General features: G+C 35.3%; 2 protein-coding genes across 2 annotated transcripts; both read right to left on the bottom strand.

The window, feature by feature from the left end:
* Positions 1 to 2,244: 2,244 nt before the first annotated feature.
* On the bottom strand, positions 2,245 to 10,225 carry LOC128996809 (uncharacterized). Its single transcript, XM_054422289.1, has 5 exons — positions 9,378 to 10,225; positions 8,341 to 8,442; positions 7,369 to 7,631; positions 6,311 to 6,484; positions 2,245 to 2,951 (listed from the first exon to the last, which is right to left on the bottom strand). Exons 1-5 carry the CDS (start codon positions 10,209 to 10,211, stop codon positions 2,393 to 2,395), a joined length of 1,932 nt encoding a protein of 643 aa, XP_054278264.1. The 5' UTR covers positions 10,212 to 10,225; the 3' UTR covers positions 2,245 to 2,392.
* A 4,492-nt stretch (positions 10,226 to 14,717) lies between these two features.
* LOC128996506 (regulation of nuclear pre-mRNA domain-containing protein 2-like) lies at positions 14,718 to 27,916 on the bottom strand. Its single transcript, XM_054421883.1, has 8 exons — positions 27,524 to 27,916; positions 25,610 to 25,782; positions 24,787 to 24,913; positions 19,590 to 19,737; positions 18,883 to 19,012; positions 16,019 to 16,194; positions 15,098 to 15,254; positions 14,718 to 14,854 (listed from the first exon to the last, which is right to left on the bottom strand). The coding sequence occupies exons 2-8, from the start codon at positions 25,758 to 25,760 to the stop codon at positions 14,718 to 14,720; spliced, it is 1,026 nt and encodes a 341-aa protein (XP_054277858.1). The 5' UTR covers positions 25,761 to 25,782; positions 27,524 to 27,916.
* Positions 27,917 to 27,929: the final 13 nt, after the last annotated feature.

Below are 27,929 nucleotides of genomic sequence, written 5' to 3'. Positions count from 1 at the left end.
ACAAAAGGAAAAATCTGCAAAATATTACAGCAGTGAGATAGATAATTTACTTAACAGCATTAAACATACAAAAAATAGTTGCTGCACCGAGCTGATTAAACTAGACAATTAGTATTCGACCATTTGAAGCATAAACTGCAAAATACAATCTATTCAGAAATTGATTAATTAGCCAAGTCTGATACTTATCCATAAGTATGTACTTATCATAATTAAAATCCTTAACAGGTAAAGATAATTGTATTAACTGAGCATTTTACAACCATACAACATTTTGTAAATTGCCCTTACGTTATTAAAAGAATGAAACATAAACTAATTTTTAGGGATGGTCAAGTCTCGAAATTTTGGGAAATTTTCGGGAAATTTTCAATCTCGTTACACGAGACGAGATTACTTTTTGGCCGAGATTTTTATCGAGACGAGAATAAAAAAAAAAAAAAAAAAAAATTAAAAACGCCTGTAAAAAGTCAATGCAATACCCGCAATACAGGAGCGTGTTGTAGTTGCGTTTCCTTTTCGGAGGCGTTCTTATTTAATTAATTCTTTTAATGTAAATATTACTTTAATTCTTTTAATGTAAATATTACTTTCATTATTTTAATAATATTACTTTAATAACATTTGAGAAGTTTTGTTAAGTGTAAGCAGTGTGAGGAATGTTTTATTACTATAAAAAAAGTCAAAACAAGTAACTATTTTATAAAAATTAATATTGCTTTTATTTTATGATTTATTTTATTTTAGGATAAGTTGAACTCTATCCTAACTGAAATCACCATGTTTCCTAATCGTAGGCATTTTTAATAAGTTAGGCGTGATTAATAAAAAAATGTTATGCTGATGTTATTTAATGAAAGATTGTAAATATTCTTGCCTATTATCATTATTTTAGTATTTAAACAGTCATCTAACAATGTTACAAAATCAGGTAAAAATTTCGAACGTGCATTTCCCGTTGTGTATGAGAAGAGAAATCTCGTCTCGATCTCGTCTCGAAATTTTATGAGAAATAAAAAATCTCGTCTCGTCTCGTCTCGAACTAAAAATCCAATCTCGTCCATCCCTACTAATTTTACAATATTGATTTGACGAATAGTTGAATTTTACAAATAAATGTTTGGTTTGTAATCCAAAGTAAAAATGAATCAGTATAGAAAAAAATATTATTAAACAATATTAACATAGCAAACACATACTATGCAAAGTATTATTTCAAATGCTTGTTTTAAAAATTGAATTTAAATTATAAAAGTATCTACACCAAATTAAATCAATTATTTCTCAATGTTATATTTTTATTTTAATGGAAATACCATATTTGAGAATGTACAATGAAGATTTCCAAGCCAGAAAAAATACTTTTAACTATAAAACTAAATCGCAAACCCTTAAAGAATATAGATAACTATGCCATCAACAAAATCAGTGGTAATGCAATATATCCTAGGAACTATAATACATAAGATGATAGCTCAAAACAAAACATGATAAATATTTTCATATGACTAGTTTAGTGAATTAAATTTATGAGTTCCATATTAAACAAGTAATACAATTAAACAGCATTCGGTAGATGATATCTCAAATGTAAAAATGCAAAGCATACATATATTTTAGCATACTCATGCTCATTTGAGAATAACTAATTTGTAACAAGTAGCCAACCAAATGACATTAATACATATTATTGAGAGGCCTAAACAGCTTAATTTTTACCAAGAACAAAAATTTTAAATATTTAGCTTATTCCATAAATGCCCCTTTGGCTAACACAAGCTGAATTGTACATGCCTGATCTATTATTGATGAATTTGAAAAAAAAGATTAATAACAATAATTTGAATAACCAATATTTCAACAGACATTTTTGTTAAAACGGTTTTCCTTATTTCAAAACCATAATTTGAATAACCACAACCCCTAAAACAATTACAAACACCGTAAAATCAGTAACTCATACATTTTGGTGCAGCAACCCAACAAACATAAAACGTTTAACAGTAGTTTTAAATCTCTTACACTATTACAACTAACCCTTTGCGGTTGAATCAACTAACCCTTAGAGGTTGAATGTAGGTTATGTCTACAATATGCAAAAAAACACAAGGTTATTATGGAAATTAATCATAAACATTCAAAATACCTCAAGACAAACATTAAAAGAATAGTGATACATTCACCAATGTACTCATAAATTAGATGTTCGAATGTTACAAAAATAAAATTATGGCCTAAGGCCTATGCATATTCATCACGAAATAATAACTTGGGGCGTTCTCGACATCATTTCAACCACAAAGGGTTAAAACGTTAAAACCTTACGCTACACAGTCTTATATACATTAATGTACTTATTTACAACGTTATCTTTACAAAACAGCCTCAAAACTTACCATCCGCCAAATCGTGGAGGTCGGTTTCCGCGAAACCACGGCGGACGTCCTCGGAAGTTGCCATCAGGTCGAAACCTCGGACCGACCATGGGGGGTTGTCTCGGCCTCGGACTCTGGTTATTCTGCCATTGAGGAAACCTCGGCCTCGGATTGTTGAACCTCGGAGGGAACGGTCCTCGGGGGGCATTCGGCTCTTGCAGTGTCGGTATCTGCTGCACCAAGCTTGGCGGCACAGGCGGAGGCAGAGGTGGTGGCGTCAATTTCTTAGTTTCGTTGATCTCTGTAAAGATTTCGTCCACATCCGGAAGCGGAGGGGGTTCAGGTAACTTTGGCGGCGGAGTCAACGTGACACTCAACAGTTTCTTTTTCGGCTCTTCCCTCTCCTTCAGCGGAGAGTCGACCAGGGGTTTGACACTCGGAGCCAAAGAGAAGGAGACACTCGTTTGCGTCTGGGTCTTTGACTCAGTGTCCATTTCCTCATCAGAACTCATCTCCATGTCCACACTTTCCACGTTCACATCTTGAGTACCTCGTTTGGGAGCCAGTGCCATTTTTCTGAAGCATAAATCATTATTTACTAATTGTTTGCAACAATAAAAATATAAGTGTTTGAGGGAATTGTTTCCGCCAATGAATTGCTACAGAATTTGTATAGTTCAAAAGTAAATAACATATTGTGCAAAGCCAAAAAAATGTTTTAAAATATTTAACAGGTTGTTAAGAGTTGCTTGCTATGGTTTTGTTGAAATGAAATACAATATAAATATTTAACTTTTTTAACTCAGGGCCGGGTTCAAAATGTCAACTATCGGGTCTCAAGAGAAAATAAGAATGCTTTTGAAAGTATTGATTTGTAATTAAAAATAGAAGTTGTTAAACTACATCAGTTTATAAAATGGTATACATTAAATCCTGCAATTGCTGTGAAATTGTGAAGATCTCCTAGGTTAAGGCAAAACTATGAGCGTCTGCGTTCACAGCAAAATCGTGATAATATTGAGAATAAAATCTTGTCTTGAATTACTGATGATTAGTATAAGCTAGGGACGAAAATTGAACCGTTCACACCGCTAAATTAGATGGCTCACTCGAGCTTAGACTGAAAATTATTTATAGCCAAAACCGATGTGTTTGGCCAACTGTTGTACCGGCCTGATTCAACAATCTCAAGGACTGCTAATTTGCTATGAAAAATTACACATTATTAAATGATGTGTATATATTTTAATCCAAGTACTGTAATTACTTACCTGTGAGGTCAAAAATAAAAATGTATACGAATTGTGAACTTACCTGCCGTGTTAAAAAAGACAATTTTTTACTAACTGAATGAATCTGCTTATATTGAGATTTTTAGTTCACAACAAAACTGTAGCTATTTAAAAAAATACATTTAATGGGAATATTGTTATTTTGAATACCTACAAAAATATCATTTAAATTTTGTTATTAACTTACCATTAATATTTTCTGCCTAGAATAAATCTATGAATAGCCTAGTCAGTAATAATTTTGGAAACAAAATCATTTATTTTCCTTACTTGAAAAATAACTTCAACTTATTTTGTTTACTTGAACCATAGATATGAGCCAAATATGTTATTTTAATGAGTCTGTTTTTTTACAGCAATACAGTAGAGTCCCGCAAACTCGGCACTCGATAACCCGGCAGTCTGGATAACTCGGCCATCACCTGGCCTAGAAAATCAGTGATTTTTTTGAGTCCGAGTTAAACATGGACTCAAGCCAAATCATTCGCAGCTTGTACCAAGGATTTGTTGTACTATATCTGATGACTTAATATTAACTTGTAATATAAATATAAATAAAAGAGGCAGTTTATAAGCTTAAAAATTGTATTGTTCTTATTTTTAACCCTAGTTCCCGATGACCCGGAATTTCACAAACTTGGCACCCTTCCAGTCCACATTACGCTGAGTTTGCGGGACTCTACTGTTTTAGATATTCTTTCTTGCTATTTTTTACTTATTCACAAATGGAATTTTAAATAATTTATTCTATGGCAGCAACAGATACAAGCATTAGCTTTTAATATTTCTAGATGAAATATTTGTTAATTCAGGGTGTCCGGCATTACAACAAAATACAATTCAAAGACAATTACGGGTTTCCCAGGCTCAAAATTAAAAATGTCCAGAACAAAACTTGACGCTAAAATACGCAAAAGTCACGTGTTTATTTACACCTGCAGGTATATTAAAAACCCTTTGGCAAATTCCATGACAATTTCTTCCGATCGCAGCAGCATCGGTGCTCTTAATTTTCGACCAAGGCAAAAGTTGTATTGTTTTCTCACGATCGCGGCAACATTCGTGATGATTTCCAGCAATCACGGCAAAATCTGTGATAATTTCTTGCAATAATGGCAACACACGTTGACGTTATAATGTCTTTCAATTGCGGCAACCTCCGTTTATCTTCCTGGTTATCATGTCAACACCTTTGATTATTTCTGACAATCACGGCAAGAGCTGTGCTGTGATTTATATGGCTATAGTAATTTTTAAGGGTTGTCTATATAAATGGGTTATCAGCAGTGCCAGATTTACCACTTGACGAATAGGCTACAGCGTTTTGTACAAAACCATTTTTAGAACAAAAATGTAATCATTTGTTGCGATCCAGGTGACGATGATGATGTAATATTGATAGCGGGAGAATTTCACAATTCCAAAGTTCCAATCCTATAGGACGAGGGATACTCAAGTTAATTAGGCCTAGTGCTGAAAATATCCTGAATCTGACAATGATTTTCAGTAAAATAAATTCTTCATTATTAAAATAAACTTGCCAAAGCAGAACTGGATAGCACAGAAGATAATGAAAAATATAGTAAAATAGTAAAAAATTAGATTTTAACATTTACCTCTTTCAAAGTAGGCCTAGGCGTTTAATAAACACAAAATGAGCTCACATAACTTTATAGTTTAAAAGACATCATCATCATGGATTAAAAAATAAACAACAAATTATACAAATAAATATACCAACAATAAGAAACTAAATTAATCATTTTACTTTTATTAATTGAAATAAACAAACTAAATATGTATCAGCATTAAAGTTATATGGAGCAAATAGTAGAGTACAGAAAACATTTGGGGAAAATAGGTGGTGATTAGCTGGAGTAATCATCAATTCATTGAGAATTGATTACGTATACGTAATATACGCACTCACTTGAATACATATTTTAAAATGAATATGAATGCAAGGTGCAAGTAAAATGGAGTGAGACGATCATTGTACCTTTGTTACGGTCTAAAATCAGCTGTTCTATTAGTCAGGACTATTAAAAGCCGTTAAAAACCGATAAAGGGTTTAGTAACGAACCATCAAAAATTACTAACTTTTCTCAAAATCGAACCGATTATGAATAGTGACAGTGGCATCAAAAAAATTCTGATTTATTGTCATTGGGAAAGTAAAAGCAACGCTAAACTTTTCTGACCTTACGCTCAGTTCAACCTTCTAGGATAGGTTCGGCTAAAAAACTGAGCCATTTGCACAACTCTAGTAATAAGCAATAAAGCGAGTCCAGGTACTAACTAGTGTCTCCAAGTGAGCTAATAACCCAACCACAACCTTTAACTATTGATGGAACTAGACATTCCATCCCTATGTTCAAGTTAATAAAAATGGACAAGACTGAATTGAGCAACAAAACTGATGTAAATTACTGATTTCCGTCATACATGCAAACTTTCTAACCAAGTCAACGGATAGTACTTATTGTTAGTTAAAGTGTCTTTTATGTGACGTCAACTATCTAAGTAACAAAAATAATGTAGAAAATAGAGTTTTAGACACTGGCTCATTCAACTAAAAATTTGTGACAGCTGGGCCAGATGAATTGTCTACTTCAATATCCAGTCAATGCTACAACTATTCACCTGTAGTCGGTGTCCTGGTTGTTGGCCCAGGGGTTCTCGTCCCGAGGTGATGACGTCAAACTGATGAGGTTGCGGTGGTCAATGTCGCCTTGTACCCGAACAGACCTCATATCAGTATCCGTGTCACCAAGTGTCAATGAATCTGGTTCTTCAAACTCAGCTGGCCCTCCAAACCTGTGGGACAATTTAGAGACGAATTTTAGAGCCAGGAAACATAGAAACTTCATTTGAATTAGAATATTAACATGTACAATTTTTTAGGGGAGTTGACTAGCATACTTTTCATAAGGTAAGATTTTAAGAGCAGAAAAACGCTTGTTCATAATCGGAAAATGTTATTTATAGATCTTTAGATATTTTTTATACTTTTTCTGGTGTTAAATAATCCACAACATTGAACAAATAGAAAGAAGAGAAAAAAACTTAAATTTGTCACATCTAACTACACCGGGACAAAAGTATAAATCAAGAAAAATAGTACGTACAGTAGTCAAAAATCTAATTGAAAATGGTCACACACAGCACATAAAAATGGACAACGATATGATAAAAACATGCCTCAAAGGAAGAAAAAATGTCTGCAAGGGATGAATGAAATATCAACTCCATCATAAGATACAAAAACATCAAACAACTTGAAAGAGATCAGCAATATCGTGAATATCACACATCAACATTGTCACTCGTAATCGCGGAAACATGGCCATTGCCACTTTTTATTGTGTGAAATAGTTGAAACAAATTCCATCCCTAGAAGTTCAGATTCTCAATCCTAGTTCAAAATTCAAGAATATTTCCCCCCCAAAATTCCATTACTACACAATTAATTTTTATACCTATAGATTTAATCTATGTGTAGAAAAAAAACTATACATGTTAGGAAGTTTAGGTTAGGTAAGGTAGTTGGGTAAATGAAGATATTACGGTCACTTTAAAAAAGGAGGAATTTAATTTCTATTTGAAACACTATAGTAAAGACACTTAGAGTAGAAAACGTCTATTTTACCTAAAATTAAAGCATCAAATAAATCTAATGACTATCAACACAAGACACGCACCCAGATTTCTCGTAGAGAGGAGGCGAAGCAGGAGTGTCAGGCCAGTTATCACCTTGTCCCCACGTGGGAAACTTGGGAGGTAGAAGAGGTGGCTCAGCCAGGGTGGTGGGGGGCAGTGGTGGCGGGGGTAATGTGATGGGGGGAACTGTTGGAATCTCCAAATCCCCCCGGGGAGCAGGAGGGGGCTGCATACTGATAGCCTTCAGTATCTCACTCAGATCTGGCTGTTTAGTTCTGTTTATCACTTCTATTGGTTTCCCGCCCTGCACAACAAACATACAATGAAATAATGTAGAGCAAATAAATTCAATAAATATGTCTTTGTTGTTACATAAACGTTGAGAAAAAGTAACCTAGGCGAAGGACCTAGATTTTCAGGGCTTTTATGAGGATTTATTTGTTTGCAACTGTCACTGCTTTAGTTTATAGTTTAAAAAAATTAACCACTTTCAAGCAGCATAATAAATGCGTCTGATGGGAAAAATAAAAACGTTTTTATTCATTGTACTTTTATGCACAGTATATTTTTCATTAGGGTATATTTCTATATTTACTTTTTTGGTTTGGAAACCTTAAAACAAATATTACAACAGAAAATTCAGTCAAACAGCACTATCACTATCATCCCTTACAAACAATATTAGAAAATAAAACCAAGGGTCCATGAATCTTTGTTTGGGTCAAACACTTTCAAAATAGAATATACCGTAGGTAATTGTTGTTGTATTAACAAATTTTTCTCTATGTGTAACAGACACCCCTCACTGTTTTTAAATATGTGCGTTAAGAATAAAGTTATTTTAACTGATTGATTGATTGCTTCATCATTGTGGTTAGTGTCTAGGACTTCACCAAAAGAAGGATGAGTCGGTCCCCACCGTATCCACAATTTAAACCACTTTCTATTTAAAGTGTTTAATGTTCTCAACTCAGTAAACAAAACCACTAATATTGAAAAAAGTCTAAGCCTACCTCTTGATTAGAATCAGAGAAGTAGTGGGAAGTATTGTCATCAAGTCCTTCGAGTGGTGGCGAAGCGGGTGTATCGTCACAACTCTCGGAAAAAAGCCCTTTCTGTAACCAACAACACAGAGCATTAGTGTCAAATAAAATAATTGTGAATCTCAGGTTCTTTATAACATTTTAATATTGAATCTCAAATCAACATGTTTACTTTCTAAATATTTTACTGATCTCAATTTTGTCTTTGTGAAAAAGTTATTTTCTTGAGGGAGAGTATAGGTTGAAGTCCTGAGAATTGCAAACAAAAACTCAACTTCAGGAGACAAAATTTTTCCCCAATGTGATTGGTCTTTTAGGTATCAAAATCATAACAATTCCGTGGTACCTAACCTATCATCAGGGTTACGAGAAATAAGCCACCAACTGGATACTGGATACTACACAATAGTTATTTGTTCACTCAGAGGGGTTGATACATCTATTAGAGGTTGAAATGAGGAACAACAGATGATCTCTCATATAGCTGTCATTTAGGTTTTAGACTATGAATCAATAGTGAATAGAAAACTAACTAGTGAAAGGAGAATTTTTTATAAACATATAGCCACAAAAAACTGGAACACATATCAATCTATATTTTTTATTCAATTGTTATCTAGGTACTGTAACTGTATGTAGGTAGTTACTAGATAGTTGACCATTGACTTCCAATAATGCAAGTAGGCTACTCATCCTATTGTAAAAACTTAATCCTGCTTTCATTGTTTCAAGTTGGTATAGCATTTGCAGAGTGCTAATGTTGACTTAAATGTTTTCTTTCATATCAGGGTGGACTTTAGATGATGTGCTTTCTCATTTATCTTTGTAGGTCAATGTATTGTTTAGTTAGTTATCTCTGGTAGGATAAGTTAAATAAAAAGAAATGGAAAGTAAACGAAACTCCCTCCACACAACCTTAATGGAACATGAGAATTGTCGGCTGTCAGCCTGATCCATAAGAATTATTAAGCTATGAGAGAATATGTTAAATAAGTGGTAAAACCTACCTGGAAATCAAACGGTAAATTCAGATTTCCCATAAAGCTGCTGAAGCCACTACCAGAGCCCATTTGTGCCGGGGCAGAAGAATCTTCATTGAGTGAATTCTCCGACTGTAAGAAACTATCCAACCCGTTCACATTGGTGGGTGGACAATCTTCCCCCAGTAAAGGTGGAACGGTTAGGTTGTTGGATGAGTAGAAAGGTCTATAATCCTCGGTGGGAGGGGGAACGGAATAATCAGGCGGAGGAGGAACCACAGGTGGTTCGTCATATCCTGAGTATTTCCTCGAAGATTTCCCCGTATCGTAGGTGGAAGTGTTTGTCGTCGGTATATAGTCTGGTGGTGGATTGTTGTAAGGAGGGTTGGATCCATTTCTCGAGTCGGAGAAGGTGGGGGAAGGGTTTCTTGGATTCGGGTACACCTCGGGTGGAGGCGGGTTGGCTCCAGGAATGTGATAAGAGTCTTGGGAATTACTATCGTACGAATTCATCTGATCGTTTTCTTCCGGGTTGTAATAGTTCGTAGCATAACTCGCCTTGTAAGGCGCAGAATACGTCGTAGGTTTGTATGTGGGTTTCGCTACAGGCTGGTAGGGGGAGTTTGACGAGTAATTGGATGCAGAACTAGAAGAGAGCGTTGGAGTAGAGATATGCGTAGCAGGCGGAGGTGAGTTGTAAGACTTCGGAGACGATTTCCGTTTGAAACTTCTCGGAGGAGTTGGTGGTTTGTAGTTCAGCTTAGCTGGACTTCTCGATCGACTCGGACTGTCGATGAGGGAGTATATAGCTTCTGTCGGGTTAGACAACTTTACGTTTTCTGGAACTACCAACTTCCCCATGAACGAAGTCGCCACCGAGTAATTACCTGTAAAAAGAAACTGAATTGTATACAACAGGCAAAACTGTATTTGACAGTTATAGTAGTAGTATTTTTGCAAAAGTGTAGTGTTGCCTTTAGTAAAACCTCAAAATTCAGATAAAGAATTATATATAAGGATATGGTGAAATTGCAAAAAAAAATTATATGATAGTTTGTGTTGATTCAGATTATGGTAAAAGTAATGATAAAGAAAAATGGCCAAATGGAAATTTTAGGATCGGTTTTTAACTTTTAATTGATGCTCATTGAACCCGACAACAATCAATCAAATGAATATTAAACAGTTCTCATGCAAATTAATGTACAATAGTAAGGGCTCAAGAAATCACTACTGTTAAGCGATGTTTATAATGTTGACATACTAGCATTTGTGATTGATTATTAATGAGGATATAGTTGCATTTGTGATTAATTATTAATGAGTAGAAACTTTCATAGGCGTCAATATTAAAAATAAACATAAAAATCACTCACTTACGAACTATTACATGCAAAAAATGTGTTTAGGCTCATATTTCACTTTTCAATATGTTATTGTTTTATAGATTAAAAGCTGGAAACATTAACAAAACTTCTAAGGTTTAAAAAATGTTAATCACTAATTTCAACATTGGTACAACTTTTAAGTAACCAGCAAAATACATTAGGAGAAAAATATACAACATGTGCTTCATGCAAAAATATTGGTGATGTGTTATTTTTTTTTTTTCATAGCTATTGCTTAATTCTGAGCACAAAATATATACTGAGCCAAATGTATTTAAAATTACAACCTTTAAGGTCGATTCACACACATCAGTTACGTCACGTCACAGTTAACAAAAATATTCTTTAATGGATTTTCTATAGCGCTATCTACACCCACCGTTGCAGTTCCGTCAGTAGCTTTGCAGGCGTCAATTTCAGATTTCTTTTTACTGATATTTTTGGATTGTTCGAACGTCTGACGGACGTGTTTGAGGTTATAAAATAATACTTTTTTTTATTTAAATGATCGATTTTATATTTTAAGTAATTGTTTTTAACAATCAACAAGACGAACGATGAAAATTTTATGGAATATTGTGTTTTAATTAAACATTTTTGACTTTAACAACACAGCAAATAAAGTGACAGAAGAGTGACTGCAACAAAAATAACTGACAGTTTGATTGAGGAATTGTGGATGCAACTTTGACTGGACCGTAACTGTACTGTAACAGAACTGTGACTGGACTGATACGTGTGAATCGACCTTTATAGGTTTCACAGTATGTTATAAATGATTTAAAGATACTGAAGTAGACGACCTACCTTATGGGCTAGATGTGGCAAATTTTCGTTAAAAAATAACATACTCGAATGACACAAAAAAAAATTGAACTAATGTAAAAAATTGGTTATCTCTCTTATTGATATTTTGATGGATTAAACACAAGGTGTAGTTTAGTTTGACTTGGTTGAATACTTGGTCCTATTTCATTCAGTCATTTATGCCAGCCCACACTGATGATGGCCCAGTTCATAGTCAAAGATAATATCAAAGATTGGCCTTTGCATAAAACTTACCCGAGTTAACAAGATTTTAATAAACTTTTCGCTAAGTAACTGGTCAGGTTAGCTCACCGTTTTTCTTTGGTAGTCAAGAATTCCTATACAGCCAATATCTTCTTCCCTCAGCTGATGCTCCTTAGCAAAACAATAAAACTAATTTGGAGCATGTTAATCAAACTTAGGTGTCAAGTCAATAAGAAAGTTGGTTAGTTAGAAGGACAGAAAATAAAGTGGGAATAGAATTTTCGGGCTGGGCCAGGCCAACAATTGTAATTAATTGAGGAATTAAAATAACTTTTTAGGTAAGTTTTTATTATTGTGATCGCAAAAAACTTCTTCACAGATTGCACGATCAGAAATTCACAATTCTGCCACGACTACGAAAGATGTTCACGAATTTACTGATCGCAGGCTAATGAAAAGCATTTTACAAACGGATAAGTAAAATCAATATTTTCAAAGCGAATAGCTGTTGGCCCAATGGGAATGTCAAAATTTTTACCCAACCCGAAGTAATAAAGTCTGGTCCGCAGACCTAATAAGATAAAGAGAAATTTACACAATAATTAACATGCACATTTGAACTTAAGGGCAGAGAATGTACTTAAGAAGCAGTTGAGTCCTTTTTACGCTGAAAACAATCTCCGTTTCCATCAAATGCTAAAGATTAAGATAAAGTAGTGTTAATGGTTAATTTTTTTGTCAACTACTTTAATGCAGTTCTTGTTTGAAGTCTAAATAGAAAAACATAAGATGGACATATTCTAATAAGGAGCATCACAGACTTTGAGGGTTGTAGTAAGAATTTGATTAAATGCTGATTAATTTTACTGCGCAGTTTGTTCATGAATTTATTTCTTTCAAATGAATTAAATCATCTTTTTTAGGAACAACAGATGTAACAAAGAGCAAGAGCCTAGAGTTTTAGGATTTTTGTATGAGGATAGCAGGATTTTACAAGAATAGGTAAGCCTGATATCATCACAACATATTTTTGTAACTATAGGTCGGCCGCTTAGAAAGCGACCTCTTCGTAGCATTGGTGCGAGAGAGAAATACCGAGCTGTGGTGGCAGTGAGACAGACTATGACTCCACCCTCACTCGGCTGCTTTCACACTGCACGACATGACAATGGCACGTCATTGACACGGCACCGCCCCGGTGTCATGGGAGTTGGAATCCTGCATTACGAAATGGAACTGCTTACACACACACCGGCGTGTCGTGTCGTGCAGTGTGAAAACGGCCGGCGGAGAGGGGGAACATACCCTCCCTCGCTGTTACCTCCCCTACATGCGCTAAAAATAATCGCGCAGGTCGCTATCTATCCGGCCGATATCTTATGTTTCTTTGGTAGGGTCTAAGCTTCCAAACGGGTTCCACCTGGAGGGGCTGTATATAATAAACAGAGATATTTACAACTTCTTTAATTAAGTTTCAGAGATTTATTTGATCCAAACCAAGTCAAACACTTTCTTTTACAACAGTTTTAGTAGGTACTCAAATTCAAAACTACCATTTTAATGCAGGATTTTTACCAATTTAACAAAGCATACGTCAGCCAATAAAATAAAAACACAAATTATAAAATCAAACACAATTAAGATTGATAAGCACACATGTTAGCAGTGTTGGCAGTGATATCGGTTTACTTAGGTTCAGATTTGACATAAAATGAAAAATGTCAATTTTATTGGGTTTTGAAATGTATTTATCCGATGAACTACCCAGAACTACTTTCTTAAGTTAGTTAATTTGAATTGCAGAATAAAAGGTGGTTAGCTGGGATTAAATGTTACGTGTTTTATGTGTCTTCTGTACGTTTTCTATGACCTCCTGGTACTTATAAGGTAAGCTAACTGCTATCCTCTTTTTTCGATTCAAAATCCTAGCCTAGAGCCTTTCCTTGAAAAAAAATGCGTACCTAGGTTAGTTTTCTGTGAAAATGCCAAATTGGTACCTATCTTTTTCCTCAATTTATGTTATTTTTCTTCTTTATTTAGCATAGTGGGCTTATATTAATGGTAAAGAATGCATTCTGGAATAAAAACCACAAACTGTGCACACTTTTTACCATTACAAATTAAGATGAGGGTGAAAGTATTACCCAAATAGGTGAAGGATGAGTGTAGAATAAGGAAGATTATCTATGGAGCTTTGTTACCTACTGAATAAGATCCACTATTTCTTTAGCCATTTTAATTTATTCAAAGATCAAGAACAGCTGGGTCCAGTTTCAAACCATGAAAAAGCTTCTGATTTTTTCTCAGGATTGAACTGGGGGTTTAGATGACTAGTCGAGCACTATTATCACTAAAAACTATTTTACTGAAATGTTGTTTCAAGTTTCTTGTGTCATTGTAGACTTTTTCCATTCAGATTTAAGCCTGTTATCCCAACATTAAAAAAAAAGAACACAGTTAAATGAGCTACATGCAGAATGTGATACGATCCAAATTCTCTGTTTTCTTAAGTTTAATTACAGTGCAAACTTACATTTTTTTAAATGAAACTTTTTGAACTCAACTGCGGGCTAAATGATTTGATTTTGTGTTTCTTCACTTTGAAGATGTGCTCATTGTAGCACGAAACAGCTGTCGTGTTTGACGACTACACAGGATCATTTTAGGCAAGGTAAAAACCATATTCTGCTAATTTTAATGATCCAGAGGCTATCCATCATGAAAATGTATAGAAAATTCCAATTTCGCATCGATGGTTACCCCCAAGAATTTATAAGCAAAGTTTTTGGTTTCAATTGAATTTTACAAATAACAATGGAGTACAATAGGTACAACAATGAACTAATACAAATTCAAAACTCATAAACTAATACAACTGTAATCAATTGAATTGTCAAACATTTGTGATAAATCCTGAAAAATGCTACAATAGTCGGGGTACGGCCGACTGGAGCATTGAATGTTCCCCTCAAATCCATCCGTCATTGGGGATTTCCATGACCTTTTGTCTATTTCCATGACTTTCAATCACCAGAATCTTTTCCATGACTATCCCTGACTTTCCAGAATGTGGACACCCTGTTTTGTTAGGTGACAACGATGTTGCTATAATTTGAAATAAGTTTTTCTTTCCGTTTTACTTGGTACATCAACTCACCCTATCAGTGGCTATACTCAACTAAGTTCATTCTTATTGCAATACTGACTACAATGGAATGTCTCAATCCATAGTCAAGGGTTCTACTTACTAAGTACTGTGCAAACAAATCCAAAACTATATCATTCTAACTTTGACAACTCTTTTACACAAAATGTTACTTAACACTTTGAGACCACAGGCCTACTTACCGGGTGGCTCGTTATCATCAGGCAGTTCAATGTCAGACTCCGGCGAGGGAGACGGAGCGTTCACGTCAGGCGATGGTATTGGACTCGGTAGCGTTGGTGTCACATCAAGCAATTTTTTCCTCAAGCCCTCCACCCGCTTAAGGAAGTTTCTGTATGCCTATAGTGGAAAGATTTGTTAAAATTTAGTTCAAAGGTTGTGAAGGAATACTCATATAAACATGTTAAGTATATGCAATGTATAATTCTTTACATAGCATATTTATTGAGATGGGGACGCCATATAGGAGTACATTTTAACCCAAATATGAGTGAAGCATGAGTGTAGAATGAAGTGAGGACCCTTGAGTAACTTTCTTACTGACTAAGACCAGCTGTTTCATTAGCCAGGATCATTTATTATGCCCAATGACATTTCCCAATCCATTCAGTTTCCCAATTCCCAATCCAGTTTCAAACCATCAAAAAGCTACTAACTTTTCTCAGGATCGAACCGCAGACCTTCTGTTTTATAGATGAACGCCATAACTCAACACTACTCAGCAATCCAGCTATATGCCTACTAATCCTCAATCCTTACTCAATCCCTACTTAATCCTCAACTGTATACATTTGATTGAAATATCAATAGCTTTTTGATGGTTCAAGACTGGCCCATGAAATTTAGGGAAGAAGGAATTATGTTATATAACTAACATACCTAAGAAAGAATTCAACTTAATTCTTCTAAAAAAGTCTCTTGTACGGTTGAAATATCAAGTTCATTGACCTACAAACTTTTTTTGCATTCAACTATCTTGGACTCTTTTATCAGGCAAGTTAAGTGTACCCATTCCTTCTTCCTTCTGTATAATTTATAAAAGAATACTCTTTAACTGTATGTTTTAACAATCGAGATTTTCAGAAGTTGCAAAACGTACTCACATTGCACACAATTCTAGCTTCCCCTCGTTGAGTATTGTAGAATGATTCGCCTTGCTCCAAGGTTTCAATGAGAGATTTTCTTTCCTTTATTTCTGTTTTCAACGCAGAAATGAATGCAACCATTTTGTCAACCCCTTCTTCGAGCTCCTGTTCCAAATCAGCTCCATGTCTCCTATCTAAACAAAATGTTTAAGTTTTTTTTTTACAGATAACAGTTAAATTAAATAATTTAAATGTACGAGACATGGGGGACCTACACGAATGGCCCATTTTGATATGATTCACAACTCGTCTCCAAAGCATAACAAACATAGAAATTGATACCTTTCAAAGATTACTTCCTAGTAATTTTTTTTTTTAAGAAAAACATAATATGACAATAATACCCTCACTACAGCAAATCTGCGGACTAAGTGAATTCCCATTTCCCTTATTGGATTTTTACTCAAATATTTCCTGTAAATGATAATGATAATGATAATGATAATGATAATGATAATTTATTTGCACATAACATACAAATTTGTGAAAATCACATGTACAGGTGCTTCGTCTTGATCTCTTAAAAATTGATTCTCAGTCCTTAATTATTCTAAAACATAAATTGGTTCCTAAGATGTTGATCACAGTCTTAAATTTAGTGCTACAATACAACATGAACATATTCAAACATAACAAGGTATAAAATTTGTAAATCTACGGGTAACAAAATGGCAACAAGAAAATTAATAGAGAATAAATATATGAACAATAATATACGATTTTGAGACAAACAAATAATTCCCGTAAGTGTTTGGATATATTATTATTATTATATTACCATTATTAGATAGATTATTATTAGATATAACCATATTATTATTATTATTATTATTGGACCCGTAAAATATTAGATGTATTCCCTGTTTCGATCGCATTAGGTTAAATAAATACTTTGGTTTGCTGCTATCACGAAGACTAGAAAAATACCGGTATGGATCATGAACAAATGACGTTTTTGGTCCGCAAGTAAACAAAACCCCTATTCAAATAGCATTAATCTAATTTTGTTTACTTTCAGGACAAAATCGTTATTTGTTTATGTTTATGATCCATACCGGGTCTTTTCTTTCTAGTATTTTTGGCTGCTACAAAGAAAGTAATAGTGTATTATTTGGGGAAATTTTAATAGCTCAGAGTTAAATACTGTAGGTAAACTTGTCAAATTTGATGAGGATATTTTACATCATATTTCCATGAGAAGATATTTAAAACGCAAACTACATCAGTTTACTTATTCTTCTTAACAAAAACATGGAAATTTTAAACTTAGACAGTTTTTTATTAATATCCCTAAAACCATTAGGCTTAAGCGTAACACGCTTAAATTTAGTAAATTATTTGCATCCCTATTTTATACCACCAATTTTAGGTTAAAATACACCTCAATCGTATAACGGGTCCTTAAGTAGGACAAGAAAAAGGGATGTTTAAGAGAAAACCATATTCAAACTGTTAATAATTTTGAAACGATATAAGCGTACAATTCAATCTTTGTTTTTAAGTGCTAACTTGTAAGTATATAGATTGAATGAGGAATTTGCAGAAACCTAAATTTAGAGTGTTCCCCCGGACAAAGAACCATGACATGGATCATATTGTCGTATGAACTAGCAGTTTGGGGCCTGTACTTTACACGTTTTACACATCTGACTCTCCCAGCTGTGTAAATAATTGTACTGCACACTTGTATGCGGATGATCCCCAGTGGCACTTGTCTTATGAGCCTGGTTACATGAGTGAGGCCATCGACAAGATCATCACTGATCTGGAGAACATCTCCAAATGGTCTTACATTAATGGGGTTAGGCTAAACCCAGACAAGTGCACTGTACTTCATACTGCCCGTGTGAACCTAGTACAGACACCAAGAGATAATGGCTTGAGCATCAATCTTGATGGCAGGAGTCTGGCGGTCTGTGACAAAGCCAAAACTCTTGGCGTCATTATTGACAGAAATTTGAATTTTAAAGACCACATTAAACATGTCTCCCAACAAGCAATAGGAAGACTGAGAGGTCTGTACAGGTTCAGAGGTATGCTGCCTGAGGCTGCAACGCTTCAACTCATGCAGTCACTGATATTGTCAGTAGTCTACTACTGCTTCCCTGCATATGGCATATCACTAAGGAAGACATGTGCAGAATACAGTGAATTCAAAGCTCAGCAATCCAATTTGTATTCTGCCTCAAAAAATTTGATCGTTTCCCTTTTCCGTGAAGCAGTTGGGCTGTTGCCCATAGAAGCCATGTGCAGGTTTTTGAAGTGCTGCATGACTCACAGGGTTCTGACTCTCCGTGAGCCCGACTATCTTTGCAAGAGGCTTTCTGTCCGGGATGAGATCATACAACGTAGGACATGTCATGATGAAAGGCTTCACTTTCCAACTCACCTTGGAATTGGGAAAAAGAAGTTTCTCATATTTTGGAGCCACATTGTACAACGGACCACCCAAGAGCCTAAAAACCGTTGCATCCAACAATACCTTTAAGATTAAGTTTAAAACGTTTTTAAAAGATAAAAATGTTTAGTTGTAAGTACAGTAGTTTAATGAAAAAAGTTGTTGTACAAAACTGATATGTATCTGAGAAACGCTTACTAATAAAGACATTTTATTTATTTATTTCTTTAACTAGGAAATCAACAAGCTATTTAATTTAAAAGAAAAAAAGAAAGAAAGCTATCAGAATTGTTGTGATAAAAATTGTGTATCTGCAGAAAAGAGTGTATTCACACTCAAATATCTGGAGTCTCTTTAACAAAAACAGCTTAGCTTTTAGAAAAGCTTTTGCTATTCCCCTTTATCATCTTTTAATTAAGCTTACCTTTCAAGAAAGATCGAAGTGAGTCTGCATCGTTCAGTGATAAATGGCTGTCATTTACGATTTTCCGCTTCGCATCAGTATCTTCTTCCAAGGTTTTACAGGATTTAATTTTTCCAATTAAATGACTTGGCTGCAAACGTAAAATTTTCACATAATTATAGATAAAAGTCTGCAATAATTCATCCTAACAAATTTGATTTGGCTAACAAATTTGAATAGTTCTGATTTATAATGAATACGTATGCTTTGAAACTTTGATGGATCATGCTATTTGATTAAAATTTACTTGATTTTGAGATGAATAAATATATAGTAATGAACATATTTTGATTTGAAACCAACCTTTTCTAAAGGGTGTTTGTCTTTACAAAGATGTTTCTACAACTTTCCATCACAGTAGGTCTATGGTTTTGTATACTTACAACTAAATCAATGAGCAATCTCATGACACACAGAAATACAAATCATAGAAAACCTGTCACAAATTTAAAACTTGGGGGCGTGTTGCTAGCCAAGTGGATACTGTCTCAGACCTCGGTGCAAAAGACGGGGTATGATAACGACTTAACCAGTAACTGTCACCATTTAAAATAATTCCACAAGTTTGGACCGCTTTCCCTTAAAACCGTTTGGAATTTCACCATACAATGTCCATGTAATAGGCCTACTAGAGTTAGTAAAACTAAAAAGTAACTGTTAATAATTACCTGAAAGTCTACAGCATCGTCTTTTCCTTGAGCGGGTTGGCGACTACTGAGTAGCCCGGAAAGATCTGCCAGAAAGGCTTCATCGTAAATTGATCTTTCATCCCAAATCTTAAACAACCTTAAGATTTTGTTTTTGACTTTGTCATCTCTGAAAAATCATACATCAACTTAAAGACAAATGTTTTAAAATGATTTTCCACTTCTGTAAAGTAGGTTGTTATGTAGGCCAATTATATGCTTGATAAAACTGTGTGTTTTATCAGTGTTTTTATCCAGAAGGAAGGGTATGTTATTAAATTTCGATATAAGCATAGTATAGGCTGAACTACTAAGCGTCTAGATGGATCGGGGATTTAAAATATTGAAAAAGGCTTTAACACGTTTAGTACTGTTGCACGATGGCCGGCCGCAGCTGGTGGCTAATGTGTTGCGTGGTTGAGAGAGTGAAAACGTTTAAATTTAAAGTACCTGGGGACCGAGCTTTGCTCGGAGAAAATCATTAGTTCACTCTGAAAGCAGTCTTAGTATCGGAGATACATATAATCTTCTATGTCTATTCTTCAAATTAATAAGGGACAGGATGTATCGAGGAATCGAGGAAAACGATTTGTTGGGTTTAAACTGACGAACCGTTGCTTGTTCTACTGAGAGACGAATGGAAGTGACAAACAAATCGATAGCCTCATCTATTTGGGTTTTATCTTTTAGTTGGCGAGGAAGGAGAAAATTTTCATGAAAGTATTCTTTAAACTTTTCCCAGTCGATTACTCCTTTAATAAGTTTTTCGTTTGGAAGTTCTATTTCAGGTGGTTCGTCAAATGAAAGAATGACTGGTAGATGATCGGAATCAAGGTCAATTAGTGGTGTCATGTGTGTTGGGTGAGGCATATTTCTAAACAATCCAATGTCTAAAATGTCTGGCCTGACATTGTGGTTAAATGAGTAATGAGTAGGCTCATTTGGGGCAACAATTGATACTCCGTAGGCAGTAGCAGCGGCTAAGAGGAGTCTTCCATTTGGATTTGTCTTCAGGCATCCCCAAGCTTCATGCTTACAGTTTAGATCGCCTAGTAAAATAGTAGGAGTATTATCTGGAAAGAGGTTTTCAATGTACGTTTTGGAAAACTTGTACCGTGGAGCATGATAAGCAGAATATAAAATAATATCATCCTTGTTTATTCTTATTTTTATGGCTGTAATTTCTAGGTTATTCATGTGAGGTAGATACAATGAGTGATGAGAAATGTTTCTTTTAACCGCAATGGCAACTCCGCCAGACGCTCTAGGCGCATCCCTGTCTGATCTGTAAACGAGATAACCTGGAATTTTAAATTTTTCCGTTGATATCAGATGGGTTTCTGTGATACAAGCAATGTCAATTTTATTTTGAGCTAGAAAAACAATAAATGAAGAACGCTTTTCCTTTAAACCATTCGCATTCCAATTAAGTATTTTTAAGTTATTCACTGGGTGTAAATTATAATCCATTCTGGAAAATAGATGTTACTAACTGAGAGATGAACGATTTAATTTGAGGGAGGTAAGGTTTAACTAGAGATAATAGTGATTTTAAAATAGGGTGAAGAGAGTCGTGTTCTGAGTTTTCAGGTTCAGGATGGGGAGTTTGTGTTTCAGTACGTTTATGTTTCGATCCGTTTGTAACATTGGCATAAGTTTTGTGTGGGGTAGCAAAGTTTTCGATTTGAGAACTTGCTGGAGGATTGCAGTTTTTAGTTGACAAAGCAGGAAAATGAGTACTACTTGAGTTGTATTGAACTTGATTATGGCTGACTTCTGTTTGATTGGTTGTTGATTGATTTCTTTTGCTGATTGCTCGTGTCTTAAGGCTGAGGTAGTAAGGGCAACCACGATAATTAGCTGTATGCGACTCATTACAGTTAACACACTGGACTGGATCTTCTCTCTTTTTAGGACAATCTGAAAATAAATGGTTTCCTGTACATTTAACACAACGGGGATCAAGTTTGCAATAGTTTTTAGTATGTCCATAGCGTTGACAGCGAATACACTGAGGGATGGCTTTAGACTTTCGCTTTAGTTCAATCTGAATTTTTGAATGGAAAATAAATTCAAGGCCAAAAATGTCATTGCCAGAGTCGGAGTCCTCGAGCTCGATGGCACAAAGAGGTATTGGATATTTATTTTTGTTGTATAGTCTAGTAACTTTAGGAACTGGCAGATTCATTCGTTTAAGTTCTGTGTGAATTTCTTCGTCAGAAAGGGAGATTGGGACGTTCCGCATTATGACAGAGATACGTTTGTTTTCAGGAGAACAAAAAGAGTGATATTGTACTTTTAAATTGTCAAAATGTGCTGTTAGTGCACGGAAGTCATCGGATGAAGACACATTTATTTTGATGGTACTACCTTTGTTCACGGTAAAATAATTTTGCGTTAAGACTTTGTCAAGATCTGCGATCAAAGCTTGATAATTGTTCGAGTCGTGAAGAAAAATGGGTGGAATGCGAGATTTATCAGAAGAGTTAGGAGATTCGTCAGTTTCGTCATTGTCGGTAGTGGATGCTAAAGGACTAAACCTGTTTTGTATTACTGTTTTGTATCGCTTCGTAGTGTGTTGGAAGTTGGAAGATGATGATTTAGCTTTCTTATTGGATACTAGTTGAAATTCGCTTGATTCACCTTCTTGGTTGTTTTCTAGTTCCATTGTGCTAACTTCTAATTGGTGTGATGAATTTGGGAGGAAAATTTTGTTTGGTGGTGCCGATGAGTCGTCTAAAATATGATGCTTACCATTGTTGACTGTAGAGATATTTTGACTTGTTGATGCGTAGCTATGGTCTTCACGATAGGTTAGAATTGGAGGTTTCAAGACAGGGTTCGTCCCGTTCATTTAATGTGTTAACTTATATGAAATTTATTGAAAGTCCGAAAGAAACACACAAAAAGTAACTAAAAATAGAAAAGAAACACTTCAAAAGAAAATCAAAATTATTTTAAAAAGTAAAAATAGGGAGAGCAAAAAACAATAACAACCGTTATTAACCGTATCATCAGCTGGATCTCACAAAATTCGTAATCGATTTATAAATCTGTTCCCAAACTCCACGCGGCTCGCCTTTACAACGTCCTACACCATTTCCTACGTCATGGACCTGTTTCCCTCCATTCCCATAGCACTTTAAGATTGTAGATACCTTAATCTAATCGTTATTAACAGTTCCCACACTCCGGACAGCTCGCCTTGACTACTTCCTTCACCACTTCCAACGTAGCGGACCTGTTTTTCTCCCTTCCCATAGCATTTCAGAATTGCAGATACGTTAATCTAATCGTCACAAACAGTTCCCACACTCCATACTAATCGCCTTTACTACTTCCTTCACCACTTCCTACGTCGCAAACATGTTTCCCTCCCTTCCCATTGCATTTAAAGATTGCAGATACATTAATCTAATCGTCATAAACAGTTCCCACACTCCGGACAGCTCGCCTTGACTACTTCCTTCACCACATCCTACGTCGCGGACCTGTTTCCCTCCCTTCCCATTGCATTTAAAGATTGCAGATACCTTAATCTAATCGTCATAAACAGTTCCCACACTCCGGACAACTCGCCTTGACTACTTCCGTCACCACTTCCTACGTCGCGGACCTGTTTCCCTCCCTTCCCATAGCATTTTAGGATAGCCCATACCCTTATCTAATCGTCATAAACAGTTCCCACACTCCGGACAGCTCGCCTTGACTACTTCCTTCACCACTTGCTACGTCACGGACCTGTTTCCCTCCCTTCCCATAGCATTTGAGGATTGCTGATACCCTAATCTTATCGTCATAAACAGTCCCCACACTCCGGACTGCTCGCATTTACTACTTCCTTCATCACTTCCTACGTCACGGACCTGTTTCCCTCTATTCCCATAGCATTTTATGATTGCCTTTACTACTTCCTTCACTACTTCCTACGTCACGGACCTGTTTCCTTCCCTTCCCATAGCATTTTAGGATTGCAGATACCTTAATGTATTCGTCATAAACAGATCCTAGACTTCGCACTGCTACCCTTGACTACAATGTCTCGAGTAATCTTAAGTATAATCTTTGCTCAATATTAACAAGTGATGTTTTTCCTTTTGTACTGTATTTGTAATTTGCTAGTATACTGTGGGTAGTTGGTTTATTATGAACACGTGCTACAACTTCAAGTCTTTTGTTTACCTTTTCCTTGTTATTTAATTCAACCAACATGGTTACTTAGCAACCCATAAGACTAATGTTAAAAAAATGTGACTTTCAGTTTCGTTTTTCTACGTAATTAGATTTTTGTTGGCAGTTCTAACTGCATGAAACTTGTTTTTAGGCCAAAAATAAACTATTTACAAGATTTGAAGAAAATCGTCGGAGCCGTTTTCGAGATCTTTCTGCAAGCAAGCAAGCAAGCAAGCATACATACAAGCAAACATTGCTCGTATTAGAGTATAGGATTAATCCAAATGAGAAAATATTGTAGCATGTACTACATTCCAGTCGTTGTGGACGTAGTTTTATGAACCCAACAGTTAGCGCCACTACACAAAACTGCTAGTACCGGTAGGTCCTCAGTATTGCCAAATGGAGGGAAAAAGCTGGGGCGAAAAATTTGAATACGCCATCAAAAAACATTACAAAAAAGGCGTCAAGCACAATTTTGAGGTTAGGTTCCTTCTACAATGTTACACTAAAGTAATTATCGTTATTCTATTCAATTTCATTATATCCAAGACAAAACCCCACACTACACTAAATTTGGAACAGTCCCCACCACCGATGATATTGTTGGATCTGAAAACGAATCATACTGGATTGAGGTATCAAACTGTCACAACAAGCGAAACAATGTTCTCCGTGCGAGTCTGAGCTCATACTGAATCAATACTTTGGAGTTAGGAATGCTACGTAGTTTAACATAGTCCGCCGCACACAAGTCCCGCGCTATGTTTAGTATTGTAGGCCGCACTCAACGTGTTCATAGTATTCCTTTCCAATAATCCTCTAACATCGTACTTATACAAATTAAAAACTACAGAAAGTTGTGTTTTGTTGGTGCAAAGATGCAGGTTATTGCTTCTCCAAAATCTCAAATTTCTTTAACTCTACAGCAATCACTAGTGATAGCTAATTTATTCCAGAGCATCAATATTTATCATGAAGAAGAGTGATACCAAAGAGCACATACCTGACCAATGTGGTCGCTTTCTGGAGAGCAGTGCCCCAGCTTTCAACAAAGTCGTAGCCTTTCCTCTTACTGTACTGTATAACATCATTTGCCAGATGAAACAGGGTCAGGCGCTGCTCTATTTTCACTACAACAAACAAACAAAAACTGTTTAATTCAGTCCCGTGTACATTTAATTAAATTTACTTCACCTATAGGTCTATGCTTGCATAGGTGATATACTGAATAATGTTCATAATACATGATTCAATAATAAAATTCTTAAGCCCGCTACAAAATGTTACACCCTGTAATCCAGCAGTTTTACCCCCTCCCCCCATGATTTCTCTGTGATTAGGCCTACTGTATAAAGTTTTAAGCTTCAAGTTTCACAGACCCCTGATCTGGTGTTAACGTTTATTTACGACTCTGAAGGAAAAAAATTTTTTCTAAGTTACCATTGCAATTCGGATTATCCAATGTATTGGAGCTTTACTTACAGACATTAAGAGCGTAACATGTTTTTGCATACATGTGACAAACACATAAATAACGTCACCATAAATTCTTTAGAAAAAGTATGTCTTGTAAAGTAGTAACTTAAGTTACATTATTTTATTTAAAAAATTCATTTTTTTTTAAACTTATATTATTGCTATTAGGTTGTTGGGTCGGTAGCCTCACTAGGATTGTGTATAAACCTTTAAAATTATTAACCACTATCCCCCGATAATTTGGCTTTTATCAAACGTGACACACTTTCAGTTCACACTACCTCAAGTTTGTGGGACTTCCATAACGTTATTACCTAAGTTGAATTAAGTTCCAGTTAAAGTTAGCCTACCTTTCTTCAGAGTTTGTAGCCAAATCGACACAATCTTCTTATGATTTGTTGGTCGGTCGAGACACCATTGAGAGAGGGCCGATATGCTCTCATGTGTATCCTTGAGGCCAACCAGCTTCTTTTCAAAAACTTCCTCGTCAAATGAAGCCATAATCGATGGCAGGAGCAGAAACCTATCCCACACATAAACATGTAGGCCTATCATATATATTTTAGTAGGTATAGGCCTAATATGTAATATGTAACATAATTAATTAAATAAAAATAAAACTGAACTCAGCCTAGCCACTGACAATGCCACTTTACAGTGAGGGCAGAACATCTGTCAACAGTGAATTAGGCCTAGTGAAGGCACAGGGCACAGTTGACACCAAAAAACAATATTATGAACCAACTTATTAATTTATATTAGGGTCTAGGCCTAACTCCACACTGTTTTGGCACAAGTAAGTTTACCCTTAACTTATTTACTTAGCCTGCCTAACATGTTTCACCCACAATTTTAATGGGCAAATATTTAGGTACTGTACTTACACTGGGATAACTTATGATGTACCTAATTTTTATATGTCTAGTTACAGTATTTTTAACGCTGAATCCAAAAATGCAATCAGTTTTTGTCGGAGAGATTCCTAAGTGGCCGTAGTGGCTGTAAAACGAAGGTTAGGATTACAAATATAAGGATGGGATAATTGAGCGGTACTGATGTAACTTAATTAATGGTGATATATGGCGTGGTCCGGACGGGTCCATACTGAGTGAGGAGTGAGGACTGAGTGAGAAGAGCAAACAACTGTCTAATGCGGAATGATATCAAATCAATTTGTTTTGAAACCAAATAATGAGTTCTTATTTAGGCATGTGAGGAAGGTAGGTATTTTTATGCGGATTTGTGACTGTATTAAGTGTTTTGAAGTGAGGTTAGATTAGGAAGGTAGCCTACTTAAAGGCTATGTTATAATGATCCGACTCATTAATTTATGTAAAAACAGTCTGGAAGTTGCATAAATTAATGAGTCGGTTAATTTTAACCTAACCTTTAACTTAAGACCTAATCTAACCTCACTTTAAAGGACTTAATATAGTCACGAATCCGCATAAAGTCAGACCTATCTTCCTCACATGCCTTTTCTGACATAAAATGTGATTTAAACATTAATATTAAGGTTGGGTGGGTTGGGTTAGGTTAGATTAGATTATGTAACATCATTTATTAGTTGCTGATACATTAAATTATGCACTGTAGCACGTTTTCACTTTTAGACACAATGGGATTATGTACTATGAGATTATGCACTATGGCACGTTCATTAACAGACGTTGGGGCATTAACTTAGTCAATGGTTGATGATTCGAATGAGGACGATGATCATGTCGGCAGTGGCCTAGCTTCTATTGCTGATATTTTACGTGAACAAATTCTATTTTGTTTTTAAATTTAAGTTCATGTGATTAATAGGCTAGTTTATGTATTGTAGTTGATTTATTGTATTTTCTAAAAACAGTACCAAAGACCATTTTCTTTTAAAAATCTAAATAGTTATTGCATATTGTTGTTACCCTGATTTTGCTCTCATGGCGTCGTGTGTGGTTTTGTTTGTTTAGTATCAAATGTACCTACTTACAGCTGTTTCCACTACACAAACCTTCCACCCCTTTTAGTGTTAGTCGCCACTAGAACTTGGGGTCGTCCATACCACAAATATGTTACAAAATTATCAAAACTGAAGCTTAATATTAATTATTTAACCGTGCGGCCACTTAGGAATCTCTCCTACCAAAATTGATTGCATTTTTGGATTCAGCGCTAAAATTGCTGTAAGTAGGCCTAGACATATCAAAATTACATCATATCCTAGTGACCTAATTAAAATCTAAGGTAGGCTAGGCTACATTAGATAACTTATCACTTACCTAGAGTAATAGCCTATCACATAGCCTATCTTAGTGTTTTTTTAATAGACCTACTAGTAATTAATTAGGCCAATCCTCACTGATTACTTTGTCATTATTAGGGTCGAATTTGGGAGCGTTGATATTTGCTGCCTTTTTGCTTTGCAATAATTAAGTTATTGCAGGAACCAAATAAGTGTCGATTAGCCTAGCCGACTTGATCACTAACATTCAACCTCAGGGTAGGTCTATTTAAGTCCCGATATAAACTAGGTCTGTCAAGTAACATTCACAATGCACAATATCTCTTCGACATTAATAAAATAGCCGTACCAACCACAATAAAAGAACTAAACACATTCAGATAATAATAAAAACAAGTCTTGTTTGCCAAACGCTATGCCGATTTAGTGATAAAACTAGTAAC

Source organism: Macrosteles quadrilineatus, unplaced genomic scaffold (genome assembly GCF_028750875.1).
Source record: "Macrosteles quadrilineatus isolate MER2022 unplaced genomic scaffold, UCM_ALF_1.0 Scaffold_6__1_contigs__length_79288215, whole genome shotgun sequence".
Lineage (NCBI taxonomy): Eukaryota > Metazoa > Arthropoda > Insecta > Hemiptera > Cicadellidae > Macrosteles > Macrosteles quadrilineatus.
Note: the sequence above shows the minus strand (reverse complement) of the source record. Positions and strands in the feature narration are given on the sequence as shown.

Bases quoted from the DNA above. Each gene is read 5' to 3' on its own strand.
- LOC128996809 (XM_054422289.1), bottom strand. From the start codon at position 10,211: ATGGGGAAGTTGGTAGTTCCAGAAAACGTAAAGTTGTCTAACCCGACA. The intron at 7,632-8,340 runs GTAGGCTTAGAC...TTTGTTGTGCAG, and splicing joins TCTCTGATTCTAATCAAGAG to GGCGGGAAACCAATAGAAGT. The intron at 2,952-6,310 runs GTGAATAGTTGT...TTTATGCTTCAG, and splicing joins AACCAGGACACCGACTACAG to AAAAATGGCACTGGCTCCCA.
- LOC128996506 (XM_054421883.1), bottom strand. From the start codon at position 25,760: ATGGCTTCATTTGACGAGGAAGTTTTTGAAAAGAAGCTGGTTGGCCTC. The intron at 19,738-24,786 runs GTATGTGCTCTT...ATGATTTTTCAG, and splicing joins AAAGCGACCACATTGGTCAG to AGATGACAAAGTCAAAAACA. The intron at 19,013-19,589 runs GTAATTATTAAC...TTACGTTTGCAG, and splicing joins ACGATGCTGTAGACTTTCAG to CCAAGTCATTTAATTGGAAA.